Source organism: Eleutherodactylus coqui, chromosome 3 (genome assembly GCF_035609145.1).
Source record: "Eleutherodactylus coqui strain aEleCoq1 chromosome 3, aEleCoq1.hap1, whole genome shotgun sequence".
NCBI classification, from domain to species: Eukaryota; Metazoa; Chordata; class Amphibia; order Anura; family Eleutherodactylidae; genus Eleutherodactylus; species Eleutherodactylus coqui.
In genome coordinates, this window is record NC_089839.1 from 141466177 (window position 1) to 141482959 (window position 16783).

At 43.3% G+C, this 16783-nt stretch overlaps 1 protein-coding gene across 1 annotated transcript in view; it reads right to left on the reverse strand.

Moving 5' to 3' along the window:
- The window catches only part of EP300 (E1A binding protein p300), a 103859-nt gene that overhangs the window by 20264 nt on the left and 66812 nt on the right, over positions 1-16783 (reverse strand). The window contains exons 21-27 of the mRNA XM_066596196.1: positions 13765-13821; positions 11936-12013; positions 9204-9271; positions 8970-9120; positions 5824-5970; positions 2340-2453; positions 2088-2253 (exon numbers count right to left, since the gene is read on the reverse strand). Coding sequence (XP_066452293.1) covers positions 2088-2253; positions 2340-2453; positions 5824-5970; positions 8970-9120; positions 9204-9271; positions 11936-12013; positions 13765-13821 — 781 coding nt within the window. The remainder of the gene's footprint in view (positions 1-2087; positions 2254-2339; positions 2454-5823; positions 5971-8969; positions 9121-9203; positions 9272-11935; positions 12014-13764; positions 13822-16783) is intronic.

Consider the following 16783-nt stretch of genomic DNA (forward strand, 5'->3'; position numbering starts at 1 on the left):
CTCATGTCCACGGGGAAAATCAGGCCCGCTACGGATTCTCCATGGAGAATCCATAGCGGGTGCCTCCTGCCCCGCGGACATGAGCGCTGAAAATAACAAACTTACCCGCAGCGGACCGGGCAGATGATCTCTTCTTCGCGGCTGGATCCCCTTTCTTTGGCCGGCGGCGTGCCGAAGAAAGAAGATCCGGGCGGGAAGAAGAGAAGATCTGCACGGTCCGCTGCAGGTAAGTTTATTCTTATTTTAGGTCTCCCGCGGATCTGGACGGCTTCCATAGGCTTCAATAGAAGTCTGCGGGAGACCGGCACCTAAATGGAGCATGTCCATTTTTTTTTTCATGCTCCGTATTTTTTTAAATTCACTTTTATTGACCATCCGCGGGTATCTATCTACCCGCGGGTGGTCAATGCATCCCTATGGGGTGCGGATCTGCATGCGGGTGATCCGCTGTGGATTTAAAATCATCTTTTGCCCGTGGACATGAGGCCTAATAAGTTAACAAAAATTCAATATTAGGTAGGCAGTCTATAGAAAACAAAAAAAAATAAAATAAAGTCAGCAAGTGGTCTATGAGGCAAAAATGTTTGGGAACCTCTGGGTTAAATAGTGTGAGCAGTCTGCTCCTGACACAAACCCTTCTCTCATTCAGCCTCCACAAGAATTATTTTTTTAGCTCAGCAGTCCCATCAGTGTACTAAACAGTTTTGCAGTGGGATGCCTGCTTTAATAGCATCTCCGCTGTACCTCACTGAAGTAGCTCCTGCATACTCTTGATATAACCAGCATGGTGAAGCAAATCGCAAGTGGTGAAAAGATTGTAAAGTTTAGTCATCATTTGCAAATTTTTGGGCGCACAGAACCATTTTAGTCACCATGTGGAGCTCTGTAAAGCATGTTCTAAGGAGTTAAGTCAGTTTAGGTTAACTTTATTTTTTACATTATTTCCACTATCAGACATCACAATAGATTCAATTGATCACTTCAATAATACACTGCAATACATCTGTATTGCGGTTTATTAGGTCTATTCGTGTAAAACTCTGGCAGAGCCTCATATGCAGTTGAGACCTGGACGCCTTCTTTATGCTCTTGGCTGCCATGAAAACCCATTGTGCTACTACTAACTGCAGCAGCCAGAATCTGAGTTATCTGCAATCCAAGCAGTTGCAGCAGATTCAGGTGAAATATACACTGGACAATCACTGCAGATGCTGCAGGCACAGCTTTTGTGACTGTACCATCCCTATGCCTTAAATGTACAGAGCTTAGCACTATCTACATAGGAACAGGGTCTTAAATGTATGGTGGATGCTGTTGAGGTGTTGAAACAATATAAATACAGAAATAAAATCTATGTAGATTCAGATTGGGCTGAAAATTCTTTTACTCTTGTAACTTAATGTGTTTAGGGATCAGTGGGGTCTCAGAACCCAAACTACGATCAACAGTTTTGACATGTCACTATAAGTCAGTTTTTTTAAAATTTATTTAGAGTTGTTACCCTTTGGTCATCTATGGGTTAAAGGGGTTCTGACATGAATAATGTTTTTATGCTTTAACAGCCATTGTTCCCTGGTCTGCCTAATGGCCACAGGGAACCCATGTTTTAATGGCTGTTAAAGCATAAAAACATAATACTTACCTTGTCTTCAGTTGTTGTTATCTGGGGGGGGGGGGTCATCTCCCAGCAGGCTCTGTTCTTCTGCTTCTTCCTCCACGAGCCGCCCCACTCCGGGATTGCGCGCATGCGCAGTGGAGAGGTGCCCTCTGACAGGAGTCAGGACGTTCAGCCAGGACGGACGGGCCGCCCACAGCAAGCACTGCTTGTGCTGTGCTAGCTGTGGGCGGCCCGTCTGTTCACCTCGGAAGCGGCCGACGGAGCAGAGGAGGAAGCGGTCATTTTGACTGCTCCTGCTCTGCTTCTACAAGCCACAGAAGATGATGCCGGCTGGAGGGGACATGCCAAGGTGAGTACAATTTTTTTTTTTTTTTTTAAATGTCAGAACCCCTTTAAGTTCAATCACGCAAGTTTATTGATATGAAATTCCACAACAATTGAAGCGCTGATCATTAAAACACATACAGACCTTGTAGTCATGAACAATGCGCTCTGACACAGACTTGTCCAACATTTTCTTGTACCATTCTTGTAGGCGTTTGGGTTTTGGTATTTTCTGGTCCATGGGGTGACAGTGGAAAATGTAGTCATCTCCTTCACTAGGAGGACAGGCCCATATATGCCCAGTTGTGTACCTGACAGAAAATGTGAAATAAGTTTGTTTTTTAGGATTAGCATACTACCTGTTATGGCAATTATTTACAAAGGCTGTGATACTTACCCAAGTCTTTTTACATACTCCAAGTATCCAATTAAAATTTCATGGTAGACAGCAGTTCTCAGAGACTTTGGCCGAAAAAAGTGAACACTATCAAGATAGGAAATGTATACTCTCCTAAAAAACAAAACAAAATAAACCTCTATGAAAAAAATTTAACATAGAAAACATATAATGAGATATACACACATATTAACAGAGTAACGTCCACAAGTTAGGCCGCCTGCACACGGGCGGAAATCCCGCCGCGGGATTTCCGCCGCTCAAAGCCTGCATAGGAGTGCATTACAATACGCACTCCTATGCAGACAGTGCATTACAATACGCACTCCTATGCAGACAGTGCATTACAATACGCACTCCTAAGCAGACGGCTTGTCCTATTTCTGTGCGGGGCTGCCGGCACATGAAAGAGCCGGGGCGGCCGGGCGAGTACGCACTCGTCTCTGCAGGCGCTCAGGTCGGGTCCCGCGGCGAGAATTCTCGCCGCCGGATATGACCCGCCCGTCTGCAGGCGGCCTTAGAGCTGCGGGAAATGCTGAATTTATCCACTTTATTAAAATTTAAAATTATTGTAACTTTCAAATATTTGCAACAATGTTTCAATACAGCATTCACCATTTACACTGGAGAGAAACAAAAAGGATTTTTAGAAAAGAGACACTGATTTCCTCTGTCATTGATTCTATAACTAGTCCCCCGTATATTCTTGTCAGCTAGTATTATCCGGTTTAGTTACTTCATTTTATCTGAAAACCGCTGGACCAGTCAGGCCATGTGATCTTGTGACCACTGGGTTATTACGTGGCCTTGTTCTCTCAGTCACTTTTTTAGTTACCAGAATTCCTACATAATTAAACTGCACTAAAACCGGCTCTACACAGCAAGACAAACTCCTATTACAGCTACTGTTGATGATTAGAGACTCTTAATAGCTGAATACCGGTGGCTACAGATTGGCAAGTATGGCCGCCTGCAGACAAGGGGGGTCGGATCCGACGGCGAGAATTCTCGCCGCGGGACCCGACCCGAGCGCCTGCAGAGACGAGCGCGTACTCACCCGCGCCCGGCGGTGCATGCGCAGACCGGAGCCGGCGGCCGGGTGAGTGACGTTTCTGTGCGAGGCTCTGCGAGCCCCGCACAAAAATAGGACATGCCGCGGTTTGTTTGCCGCGCGAGATTTCGCGCGGCCAAACGGCGGCCGTCTGCATAGGAGTGCGTATTGTAATGCACTCCTATGCAGGCTTTCAGTGGCGGAAATCCCGCGGGATTTCCGCCCGTGTGCAGGCGGCCTATATCTCTTATTTTCACACAGGGGATTGTACAGTAACCTCTTAAAACTGGATCCACTTCGCAAATTCCACACATACAGGGATTTGCCCAATGAGAAGGACTAAACACAAATGTGAATCTATGGCATGCAGAGAAGTAAATCCAATGCAGAAGTCAGCCCAGAAAAATCTATTGTGCCTTAAAAGCATTGTTATAACTTCCTCTTGTAACACGCTAGGTCATAGTAAGGAACCAAAACACGACTTTTACAAAATTGTTAATAACCACCTCTACAATTTCAAGTTTGTGACAAAGTAAATTTTTAGACTTCACAATAAAGTAAAAAAAGAAAAGATTTTTCACAAACATCTTCCTGCTTTATATCAAGATGTCAAAACTCCATTCCACCCCAAGTAATGATTAGCGTATAGTGGCTAGACGTGATTGGGCATTTTGTCTCCTAGTGAGTTTTTCTTCATCCATTTATACCACAGTTATCATGCAAGGGTTTTTATAAATGTGGTAATAACCAATTTTGGTTTGCAGATTTGCTGCAAACCCGTACATTTGTTGTTTTTGTTGTATACAGAACAGAATATTGATATTAATTTTTTTTTAAATTGAAAATCATGTGGTATATTGCATTATGTGCACTAGGTCACAAATGCAAAGCATTGGATATGTTAAAGTCCTGTGTGTCTGAACATTTATCCAGAAATATGCCAGACTGATCGGGTGTTGCAAACAATATAGATGTGTATTCTCAAGGTACCACAATTTATTTATTTTAAGCATTGTAAAGGGTTAATAAGCCTGTTTCTGGAGGGGACTGGCAGCATCTTCTATATAAGTGGAAGGCATATTGCATTTTAAGATGTAATACTAGGGCACCATTGGTTATGAATAGAAACAGGATGATATTTTCATTAATGATATCCATTTATATATACACATATAATTTAAAGGTTTCATTTCATGCCAGTACAACTAGAATACTTGGCTTGAATGCATCCTATTGGTAAGTTTTTATATAATAGGTTCATGCCCCTGGGCATACATGCCATGATTAAGAACCCTTACATTCAAAAAGTGCTGGCTACGTGGCATGAGAACCAGGGTCTGTTTGCCTATAATGCTGTTTTTTCTGAATTATGCCTCGGATTTTATCATGAGACTGAAATACTTTAAGCGTTTTTCCTACTGTTCAGTGACACTGGTCAATGGAGGAAAGATGTTTTGTCTGACTGTTAAAATACAAAATTTCAAACATGGTAAACTTCTTTCCAGACGAGGACTGTCCGCGGTCAGCTGAACCGAACAGTCATGTTCAATTTCATTTTGGTTCAAACGATTCATTTTCATTGACTATAGTTTATTGCGTATGGGCAGCAAACCACATGCTATAATATGAATAGCTAATGCTCATAACCTTCCCCTAAAATTGTCTATGCAAAAAGTCAAAATCTGCTATTGCACTGCTAGGAGGCAATTCTGGCCTATATAGACTATGAACTCTGTAGCTGCATGAAATTCTTCCCCAATTGTAAGTAGCTTGATTCTAAGAGAATGATAAGTTTGTTAAAGGAAGAATTTCCACAATAAATAGGATGAAGTAAAAAAATGTAGCAAAAAATGTCTGAAACTGGAACGGGTTAAAAGTGAAAAACAACTTTTTTTTGGTATATTGTTTTTGATTTGGGAGAGATTTCCAGGTAATTAAGATAAACGGATGATGGTCTTTTGCTTTAGTGGGTTATCTGACAAAAGAACCACAGACTCCTAGCCTTTCTATTTGGCCATTTTAACAGACCAAATACCCTTTACTGCATTTCTTAATGTTCTCCCAAGCTCCAGAGGCCACTGCTGCATGCCCAGGTTTATTTACATCTGTGACCTCTGGTTGAGGCACTTCCTCTGCAGGACTATCATTTCTTCCATCTAGGTACTCTGGCATGCATGCGCAATAAATAAGCAATACACGTTCAGCCCTAGACTGCTGGGACATAAATGACAACATGCTTTTCCTGCCTGGGCTGCAAGTTGAAGCATCTCAAATTTACAAAGTGCTCAGCATAGACAAACAGGAGCCAATAGAGAAATCTTGTTTTTTATTGGACAACCTCTACCCTGATCTCTGTCAGTTATAAATTTATATTAGTAGCTATGAATAACAAAACTCACCACCACCTTTTGGATAAAATACTTTGATACCTACCTCTGGTTGGGTGGTGGGCAATCAGAGCCGTACTCCTGTACATGCATGCCAAAGAAACACAATTCCACACCATCAACTTCTTCAAAGGCAAATAAAGCTTTTGTCCGATATGGAAAGGACTCTGCCATTTCTCCTGTATCCACAAACCTAAAACCAACACCAAAAGTTGCAAGTAAGTTTTTTCGGTCACATGCAAGGCAGCAAACGACGCTATGTATATTTTTGAAAATAGTTTGGTGTCAAGGACTAGCCCAGTATTAATCCAAGTCTGGTTCACACCTACACAGTAATGCATAGCCATTTTCAAACGTGATTTGAAAAAAAAATAATTCGCTCAAGTTAAAGGGGTTGTCCCGCGCCGAAACGGCTTTTTTTTTTTCAATAGGCCCCCCGTTCGGCGCAAGACAAACACAAGGGATGGGTTAAAAAAAAAAAAGTTTAGTACTTACCCGAATCCCCGCTCTGCGGCGACTTCTTACTTACCTTACCAAGATGGCCGCCGGGATCTTCACCCACGATGCACCGCGGGTCTTCTCCCATGGTGCACCGTGGGCTCTGTGCGGTCCATTGCCGATTCCAGCCTCCTGATTGGCTGGAATCGGCACACGTGACGGGGCGGAGCTACGCGATGACGCGTAGAAGGGGGCGGAGCCAGAACGCCGCTCGTGCCGAGACCCAAGAGAAGGGAGAAGACCCTTCTGCGCAAGCGCGTCTAATCGGGAGATTAGACGCTGAAATTAGACGGCACCATGGAGACGGGGACGCCAGCAACGGAGCAGGTAAGTGAATAACTTCTGTATGGCCAATATTTAATGCACGATGTATATTACAAAGTGCATTAATATGGCCATACAGAAGTGCTTACCCCCACTTGCTTTCTCGGGACAACCCCTTTAATGTATAAAGACCAAAAGTGAATATGCCGACTCCAGACAGTAATGGACTGCTTAGGCTGAGTTCTCACAGGGCGGATTCCCGGCGGAAATCTCGCGGTTTGGCCGCAGTGAAAAACCACAAGATTTCCCCTGGGAGAAATGCTGCTTCAAAGCCCGCGGCGGCTTTGAAGCAGCCTGGCCGCTCGCTCTTCCGCTGCGGCCGGCGCTCCCATAGAGGAGTGTGCGGCCGCAGTGGGGGAAAAAAAAAAAAAAGGACATGCTGCGGTCGGCAAAGCCGCAGCAGATTTGCCGTCCTGTGTGGACGAGATTTCTCAGAAATCTCGTCCGCATGGCTGGCTAATCCCGGGATTAGCGGCCGCGTGCGGATTTGCCGCGGCGAAATTCCGCAGCAAATCTGCCCCGTGTGAACCCAGCCTTATAGTTTATGAGGAAAGAAATGTAGAGGGTGATAAGGAGAAAGCAAATATATCAGTGAAGAGAATGAAAGGTCAGGTGAAATGCAGAGTAATAAAGTAAACTCTCTATTAAATCTCATTTGTTTAACCCAAGAAGTAGTGCAGAGGCGCCTTAAAAAGAATAAAATAAATCTCTGGGTTCCAAGAGCATACACCCCAGAGTTCTAAGAGAATTAACATGATAGACCATTGTTTAAGATTTAAGGACTCTATAGTGAGTGTTAAGGCCCATTTAGACACCGATTATCGCTCAAAAGCAGTCTTTTGAGTGATAATTGTTGTGTATAACAGCCAGGCGCTCTGTGCAGAAAACATCTGGATGCAGAACACAAGAGGGGACACTCCGCTTGTCTTCTGCATTCTCCACTCTAAGCGCTCGGAGCGGGGAACAGCTGGATGCAGAAGACAAGCGGGACACCCTGCTTGTCTTCTGCATCCTCCGCTGGCAGCGCAAGGTGATCGCTCATTGGCGATTGGCGCATAGCATATGTAGTGCCAATACTAATTAAAAAAAAGCTCAAAAAGTGAACCTAGAAACTATAGGCCTGCAAGTAACTTATTTTGGGTAAAATGTTTGAGGGATTTTTAAGAAATTCTATCCTGAAGTAAGTCAATGAAAATTGCTGTATAACTCCATATCAAAATGGGTTTATAAGAGTTCGCTCCTGCCAAACTAATCTGATCAGCTTCTATAAAGAGGCAAGTGCCATACTAAAATGGGGAGAGTCAATTGATGTAATATCTCAATTTTTCGAAATGGTTACACATTTTTTGCCCAGACCAAGCATTGTTTTATGTAACTTTTTTTTTTTATGTGGTACAGTTGGAAAGTAAAAGGACCATTTACATGGGACGAGTTGTCACTATAACTTGTCGCACCGGGGTGGTCACTGTCGGGCTGCCATTGTTCGATTCTGGGTGTGGTTTTGGGCGTGGTTCGGGTGTGGACAAATTGTTAGATGGATGGATTGAGGGACGGATGGATAGATAGATGGACACGCACAGAAACAAATGCATGAATGCAAGGAGGCAAGGATTGATTGACAGGCAAAGTGACAAACGGATGGACAGATTGATGGACGGACAAACAAACAACTAGATGGAAGGCTGGATGAACGATAGACAAATGGATGGATGCCTGGTTAACTTTTTTTTTCTCTCTCTACTGCTACTAATGCTGCCCATTCATTGCAATGGGTGGGGCCAGGGGAAACAGCTGGGGAGTTCAATGGAGGTGGACAGGGCCAGGACAATGCTGATTAATTCAATGGAGGTGGGCAGGAGCTGAGTGGGAACAGCAGAGATGGCTTTTTTGTTCTCCAGTCATCGGGAGTGCGCACACAGAGGGGAGAGGCACAGGGCATTGTGGGAAGACGGCACAACTGCGCCATTTTTGAAAGCTGCTTTCCACATCAGATTACAAAGTAAGAAACAGATTACAGCTGATCTGTATGCCATTTAGAGCCTATGTATGCTGTGTACAATGCTCAGTGAGAGGAAAGCATTACTATTGTAAAAAAAATTTCACCCTGCGTGGCAGGACAACCCATTTCAACCATTTGCAACTCCACTTCAGATTTTCCACATCCTGTGGTGCATTTTGCAGAAATATTCAACTTCTGTGAAAGCACCCTTACTTTATCCACGACTTAGTACAGAAAATTATGTAAAGCTTCATACGTTTGAGGTAAATTAGGTCTTGAGAAATATTGAGACACACTAAAGCAGATCGTTGAATTCTCAACCTACATCTTCCAAAGCTTTATTCGAAACTATTCTGCAGTTTGGTACTTACTTTGCTTTCATCCCAGGCTTTACTTCAACCGTTTTATCTGATGCATGAACAACACGTACGATCACTTCTCCAGCCTCAGGATTTGCTTGTCTACGCAGAAACTCATTAACACGGTTCTCCAAAAAGGTTCCCAACCTTGTAGTTGGGAGCCCTGTGGGAAAAGTTAACATAGGTTAAGCTACTGCAATGCCAAGTGTCAGACAGCAGCAATAGTCTTCTCTCAAATACACTTACTTTTCGCAGAAAACTTGTTCTCTTTTCTGGTCCGACCAGTTTTCTTTAGGCAGCCTTCACACACACAACTGCCATTTGGAAAATAAAATCACAATTTCAGCAAAAAAATGAAACAAAAACTTAGTTTAACCACAAATTTTTACAAGTGACAAGTTTTTAATCCAACTGCCTTGAGAAAGGTACAGGAGTCCTGAAATGTTGTGGTGTGCCCTTGTTTGAGGGCAGTTTGCTCCCATAGCACCTCAGGGGATTGATGGGCAGTGTCACTTCCCTTCTGTGCCACCTCGCAACACGATCGTGGAGTGCTGATGGGTTTTTAGGGCAATGAGAGGGCCTGATGAAGATTCCCCACCTCCACCATCTTTGTATACCAATTAGATTCTGCAGGATGCATGGTAAAATAGGATGCCTAAAACAATTTCTCCATACACTGCTTTGATGTGAAAAACTAGCACCCCTATACATAATTTGTATTGGAGCATCTGTAACTGCCCAAACTATAAAATTATCACTTTTGGTGATCCACATGATCAGAGCGTGGAGAAAGGGAGGGCATCTAACTGAGGAGCAATCCTGCAACTGGAAAGGAGAGGTGCAACTTTATGGGAGTAAATGTCTTGCACCATTACACTACTTAACTTTATTACAAGCGGCCCATATATACTCTAGTTTATAGCCATGTTCCAGCGTTAGCCAAGTCAACGGCTCCCTGGCTTGCCCAACCACATGCATTTATGAGGTTGCAGTACAGGTAAATGCCTTATAAAATGATAACCTGCTCAAGCTCCCTCCTTACAGAGCAGAAGAATACGGACCAATGACTTAATGTGTAACTAAGCATATTTAATGTCTACTGAAGCCTGGAACTCCCCTTGTTCAATGCATGCAATGACCGTCCCCAGAGACTCTCCAGAACGGCCGAACTATAATCTAAGGGTTGCAGCATTGTTTCCACTTTCTTTCATACAAGAAAAAGATATGAATTAAAGCCCCAGAAATGTTCCTATCCAGGACTGATCTTATCCCCCAAGAGATAGGAGGGTCTTGATAGTGAAGAGAAAAAAAAAAAGCGGATGTCTTAGATGGAGAGTTTGTCAGAAAAGAAAAAAAGTGCTCCGGGGACATGGAAGAAAATTCAATTTTGTATACTAAGAAGATTTTGCGCACACAGGGCTCAGACCAAAGAAAACCCACACATCGGAAAACAGAAAGAACACCCTCCCCCCATTCAGTTGGAGCTGGATGGGTACTAGCTTTCATGTAGTGTTGGCCTCGTGGACAGGGGCTAGAACTTAGGCCAGGGGCACAGTTTAAATGATAATCTCTTTTGGACTTGTGGAAGATCACATGCTTGAAAAGCAATGAAAAGGGCGAAACTGCAATCTGTGCTTCTTGGGATCCTGCTAACAATCCCGCTGTTCAGAATCATTCAGATTCCTGCGCTCCCACGGGAATGTATAAGATAGTCGTCCCGTGTAAACACATGCAGCGACTGGACGAGAATTGTTCAGCCGTTCCATGTAAACAGCAGTTGGTCATTTCTGGACAGCTGTCTTCATACTGTGAATGGAGATGGCGAGGGAAGAATGCTCTGGTCCGCTCCGCCTTCATGCCAGCCTCGCTGTGAACGGTGCCAGTGATACTGCCTCCTAACGGAGCAGATTGTTTAAGTGAGCGAGCAACGTCACTGCTAATTCATTCGCAGATATTCGTGTTCATGCAGAATGTTTAGACAGCCGATCATTGTTGACAATCGTTCACTTCTCACTCACTGCTCACATTCCAAGTGAGCGAGCTGGCCATTTATACTAAGGCTAAAACTGAGCGACAAAGTGAAAAGTGCACAATGGCTCACGTTTAAACCTAATAATTATCACACACTTGTTTGTTTGAGGGGCAATTGTTAAGTGTAAATGGGCCTTAGGGCTACTAAAACCAATTGAGCCCAGCGTCTGCAGAAATAGTATAGCCGATTGCTTAGTGTTCACATCAGTAGCAGCACTTATATTCACATTCTCATATGTGACCCCATTGATACAGACAAGAGAAATACAGTTATGGCTCTCAATATGGTGACAAAAAAAAAATGAAGAGGTCTGCAAACCCTAATGCCAAATAAGGATTCATACTTAAGGGATTAAAAACTAGTTGGTTGCTGCTACTGCTTGAGATATGATCATCATATTGTGAAGGTGACCTTCAGAATGTGTATATTAGGGCGCAGCACCATGTAAACGATACAGGAGGGGCCTTAAGGGCAGCTGCTTGTATACTGGGAGGAGAGCCTTTGCTAATCGGTTTAGATTCTATTGTGGGGGCACTCTGGACAGTAAGACATTTAACATTACAGGTCATTATATTTGGAGCCACTAAATTTTACTTGGTTCCTAAATGTCTCAGTTCCTCAATGGTTCTGAGGTTTTTTTCCCTTTAGTCTGGAGCACTTGTCTCGCTCCTTGAAGGCAGACCCTTTTGTAGAACAGTCATATGTCCATATAGTGAAGCATACAAAAAGGAGTTCTCTTTGTGACAAGGGGCTTATATAAACTCCTGCCCACATTTCTTGTATTATAAGCATTATGTATGTGTGCATTTGTGCAAGTTAGTAACTCTCTTCCTTTAGGGATGCAAATATCTTGTATTCTAGTCATACAGCGGATTTACATTTTTCCAGTGTCAACCCAAAAGGTATTGAACCCCCTCATCCCAAAAACATAAAAAGATGCACTCACCCTGTTGGCCAAATGGTCTCATTATGTAGGACGCAAATTTGGTGCATTTTCCGACCACATTCCAAGCACTCCACAAATCTTAAATATAAATAAATAAAATTATATACTGGCTTTACCCTATTATTGGTTAAAAATTACTCTAAATTCAATGAAACTTGTTTTTATCTGCATTTCCTTGAAGCACATATAAAAGGTCTATGCTGTTGATATTCCAAGAAATAAAAACAAACAAATTTGGTTAGAAAAGAGGAATTTTTTGCCGTGGTTTGGACTCAAAGTAAAGCTTCTCTAGAAGAATAGCTCCATGTGAACAGAACCCAATGGAACATGCCAGAAAATACCAAGAATGAATTTGTAGAAATTCTACACAAACATAACATGGCTGTATACATGACCCCTCTTTCATATGCAGCAAGGGAACCGTATGTAAGGATTCGGGCTTTTGTTATCGCTTGTAAGTGTGAATTGTAACAGGCTGCTTACTTTGACTGTTTACTACAGATTGAATGTACCAAGGTTTTGAAAGGCTATGTTCTCATCTGCATTGGAGCTTCTGTTAGAAGCCTTTATCACAGATTTCTGCAAACATCCCAGATGAAAGAGCACAGCATGCTGCACTATATCGCCTGAGGAAATGCCGGAATAGTGGATGCAAAAACATAAAGGACCCCTTTTATAGTCAATGGGGTCTGTTCAGCGCTGTTTACTTCCATCATAAAATGGATCTGCAGGATGAAGCAGGAAAATTGAACCCCAAAATGCTTACATATGTCCAGGGAAAAGGGGACATGATCTTTTCTTCATTGTTTCATATAAAAGGAAAGAAATGATTGAGGAGTTGATTCTGTAACCCCCCCCTACACCATTTAACCCTGCAAATGCTGCAGTTATTGCTGACTGTGGTATTTAAACAATTGAAAAAAAAAGTTGTAAAAAAACGTTACCCCTTAAACAAGGCTTGACATATTTTTTTTTGGGGGGGGGGGGGGGGGGGGTGAAGAGATGATTTAAAAAAAACAAAAAACAAAGTTTTTCCCATATCCATAACAACCTGTACTATAAAAGCAATTCTATAGTTTTGTGTGCTGCGTTTTCATGGTGAGGTGTAAATCTCGACTTTGAGGGTTCCTATGATCACGAAGACAAAATATATTTGCTAGTTTTAGGTTTGTCTACTTTTGCACAATAAAAACTTAGTAAAGAATTTTTTTAGGTTAAATTGTAGGTTTGTTTGTGGTCTGTAACAAGGGAGATACATAGAGAGCAATTATATTTTTTCAGTAGTACTTCCTTTATTTTATTGCTCTACTGTATCTAAAAATCTACTATAAAAATAGTTGTAGAGTTGAATCGATAATTTTAAGTGCACAGTCAGTCATTTAAAGGGATATTCTGGAGACCAGTCAAAAGTTTTCCTATTATTCCAAACATCCATCTAAAATTGTCATGGTGAACCTCGGTACCTTTTTTGGGGACCTGCACCACTGCTACGTTCCAGCCAGTTTCAGATTCCCATACTTTTAAAAGGACTACTGGGGAGTGCAAGAACTACATCTCCCACAATGCCCCATGGTCAGTTTCTGACAACTGCACTTTCACAGCTGTACAAACTCTGTTATTACAAAAATTGAAGGCACTGGGCATGCGGAGCATATAGGTCAAAACAATTGGACACCCATGGAGAACTAAGCTGGGGGGGGGGGGGGAAGCAATATCTCTGGAGCTTTGTAAAACAACTTCTATCATATTGTAAAATGACACGTTATCGCCTTATGTAGTGTATAACCCTGTTGCAATTCATGCAAAAGTAAGCTATAGCAAGTACGTACAGTTCTGGATCCAGAGTGTCATTTTTGCGTTTGGAGAACTGTTCTTTGCTGATGGTCCTAAAATTAAGGAAATCCAAATAGATGAAAAAGACACAAAAAGGTTACTATAAATCCCAGACCTCTTTCATGGGTTTTTTATCCCCATATAATATAGTTATAGCTCCCAACCCCTACACACAGCCCATAGTAACCTATAAGTACATTACATATTGTCTCCCCTCCCCACCACCAAAACAAATTTGATATAGTCCTCTAATTTCATTTTTAATCACACAGGTCTTACATTAATAAAACCTTAAACCTAGGCGTAAATAGTTAGTACAGAGAGTAAACTGCATGCTATGAAATCAAATCTGCTGTTTACTGACATACCTACTATTCGTTCCCAAAGCGTTCTCAAACTGCGGAGCAAATCCACAGACCGCACATGGAAACGGATACTAAACAGCCGTTTATAGACACTGATCAGTCACAACATTAAACCAGCTACTAGCTGGAGAGAATACAATCTCATGTAGATGGTTAGGATGTACTGTAGAATTTATCAGGGGAGATGTCTGTTCTTCAAGTTGATGTGATGAAGCAGGAAAAGTGGGTAAGCACTAGGATCTGACCAACTCTGACAGGCAAAATTGTGATGCGAGAGGACTGGGTCGGAGAGCCTCCAGCATGGCAGGTCTTATGGGATCTTCCCAGTTGCCGTGTTTAGCATCACCCAAATGTGGCCCAAGGCAGGACCTCCAGTAACCCCGCTATCACAAGATAAGCACCTTCTATCCTCATTGTCTCCTCTTCCCCTCTACACTGTAATGGCCCATTTAGAGGGGACAAGTTGTGGGGCAAACAATAGCCTGAGCTCGTCCTAGTAGTGCTCGCTGCTGAGCTGTTACACAGGAGTATCGCTTACAGCGCGGCCGGCATGGGAGGAGTGGACCAGAGCGTTCTGCCCCAGCTGCCTCCATTCCCAGTAAGCAGAAAGCAATCGACTGCCTTTTATACGAAACAGCTCATTCAGCGGTCTGCATGCAGAAACTGAGCGACTAAATAACTCTCGACCTGTCGCTACCTGCGTTTACACGGGACGATTATCGTTCAGATTCCCGTAGAAGTTTAAACAAACTGAAGGATAATCATTTCGTGTAAATAGGCCAAAAGGCCCATGCAGGGAACGTCCTCTCACTCTGTATCACTGTTAATTTAGTGGATGTTCCCTGCTCCTGTATTATATTCAGGGTTTTCCAAAGTGTGCTCCTCAAAGCCCTTGGGGCTTAGTGAGCGATTCTCAGGGGCTCCGACAGTGTTTAGGCATATTCTACTCACTGCTGTAGTGGTGTTCGGACAGGCTCTAGTGAGGAACTGAACGTACAGGACCTGCGGTTGGCATAGCAACGCGAATCACATGAGCCGGCTCTGGTCATGTGAACCACATTGCTATGCTGACCTCAGGTCCTGTTCGTTCATTTCCTCACTACAGACTGTCCAGACACTGCTGCAGCGGTGAGTAGAATGGGGACCAATGGTGGAGGCGCTACCACTACTGGGGCCAATATAAGGGACGACGCTACCACTACTGGGGCCACCAACACTGGCCAGATTTTCTGCAGAATTTACAGTAGCTGTAGCAGCAAAGAGGATGAGATTTTGCAAAACTCATCCACACACTGGAAAAAATCTGCATAAAACCTGTGCGGCTATTGGCATGCGGTGTGGGACTTAATGCTGCAGCATGTTCATTTTAAATATAATGTATATCAATAGCCCCTCCAGTGCTCCAGCATTCCGTTTTGTTTTTTTTAAAGCCCTGTCCTTTTTATAATGCTGTAGGTATAAATCACATGCTGTGATAAGTCATGCCCCTAACCCCTCTGACCACACACACTGTCCCACCAACATTTCTTGAGGCTTCATGAGAAACTTTTGCTTCAAAAAGGGCTCCATGGCTAAAAACATTTGGGAACCAGTGCTGTAGTTTATATGTAGTGTGGTATAGTTTAACCCCCTTCTCCAGTTGTACAGCTTCTTGAAATTAATGGCGCTTTAAAGAGAATCATAAACTGGCGCCAGGGTGATGGCTGCCCGAGGTTTACCGACATGCAGAGGGAGAGAAGGCTCTTCATGGCCTAATGTATTGGTTTGATGCAGAAATACACAGCCAATAAAGAACATTTCATCACAGCTGCCTTCGGGCTCCATCTCCAGTAGTGCTTTAACAACCCCCCCCCCCCTTTTTGTTTTGTATTTGCAGCTCTTGAAGTTGATACACTTCATAACAAGAGTTTCAACAGGTCTAGTAAAGGAGAGCACAGCAGCTGGAAATGGACCGTCCCAATAACGTATCACTAAGGCCTCATATCCACGGGGAAAATCAGGCCCGCTCTGGATTCTCCATGGAGAATCCGTAGCGGGTCCCTCCTGCCCCGCGGACATGAGGGCTGAAAATAAGAATAAACTTACCCGCAGCAAACCGGGCAGGTCTTCTCTTCTTCGCAGCCGGATCTTTTTTCTTCGGCCGGCGGCGTGCTGCGTGCATGCGCCGGGCACATCCGCCAGTCCGAAGAAAGAAGATCCGGCCGCGAAGAGAAGATCTGCATGGTCCGCTGCAGGTAAATTATTCTTATTTTAGGTCTCCCGCGGATACGGACGGCTTCCATAGGGAGACCCGCACGAAAATGGAGAATGTCCATTTTTTTCATGCTCCACATTTTTTTTAAAAATTCCCTTTTATTGACCATCCACGGGTATTTATCTACCCGCAAGTGGTCAATGCATCTCTATAGGGTGCGGATCCGCGTGCGGGAGAAGAGTTAAAATCCGCTTTGGATTTTATTTCTTCTTTTCCCCTTGGACATGAGGCCTAATACAGCACCCGCCTCTGATCAGCACCACCACACTAGGGGCGCAGATTTCTATTTTCCTTCCAAAGATCAGAGCTTATTCCATTTTACATTTGTTTCAGCCTTGCCTTTGTAGAGCCATGACTTTTTATTCTTCCACTGACGTAACTGAGGGGGCTTTTAAG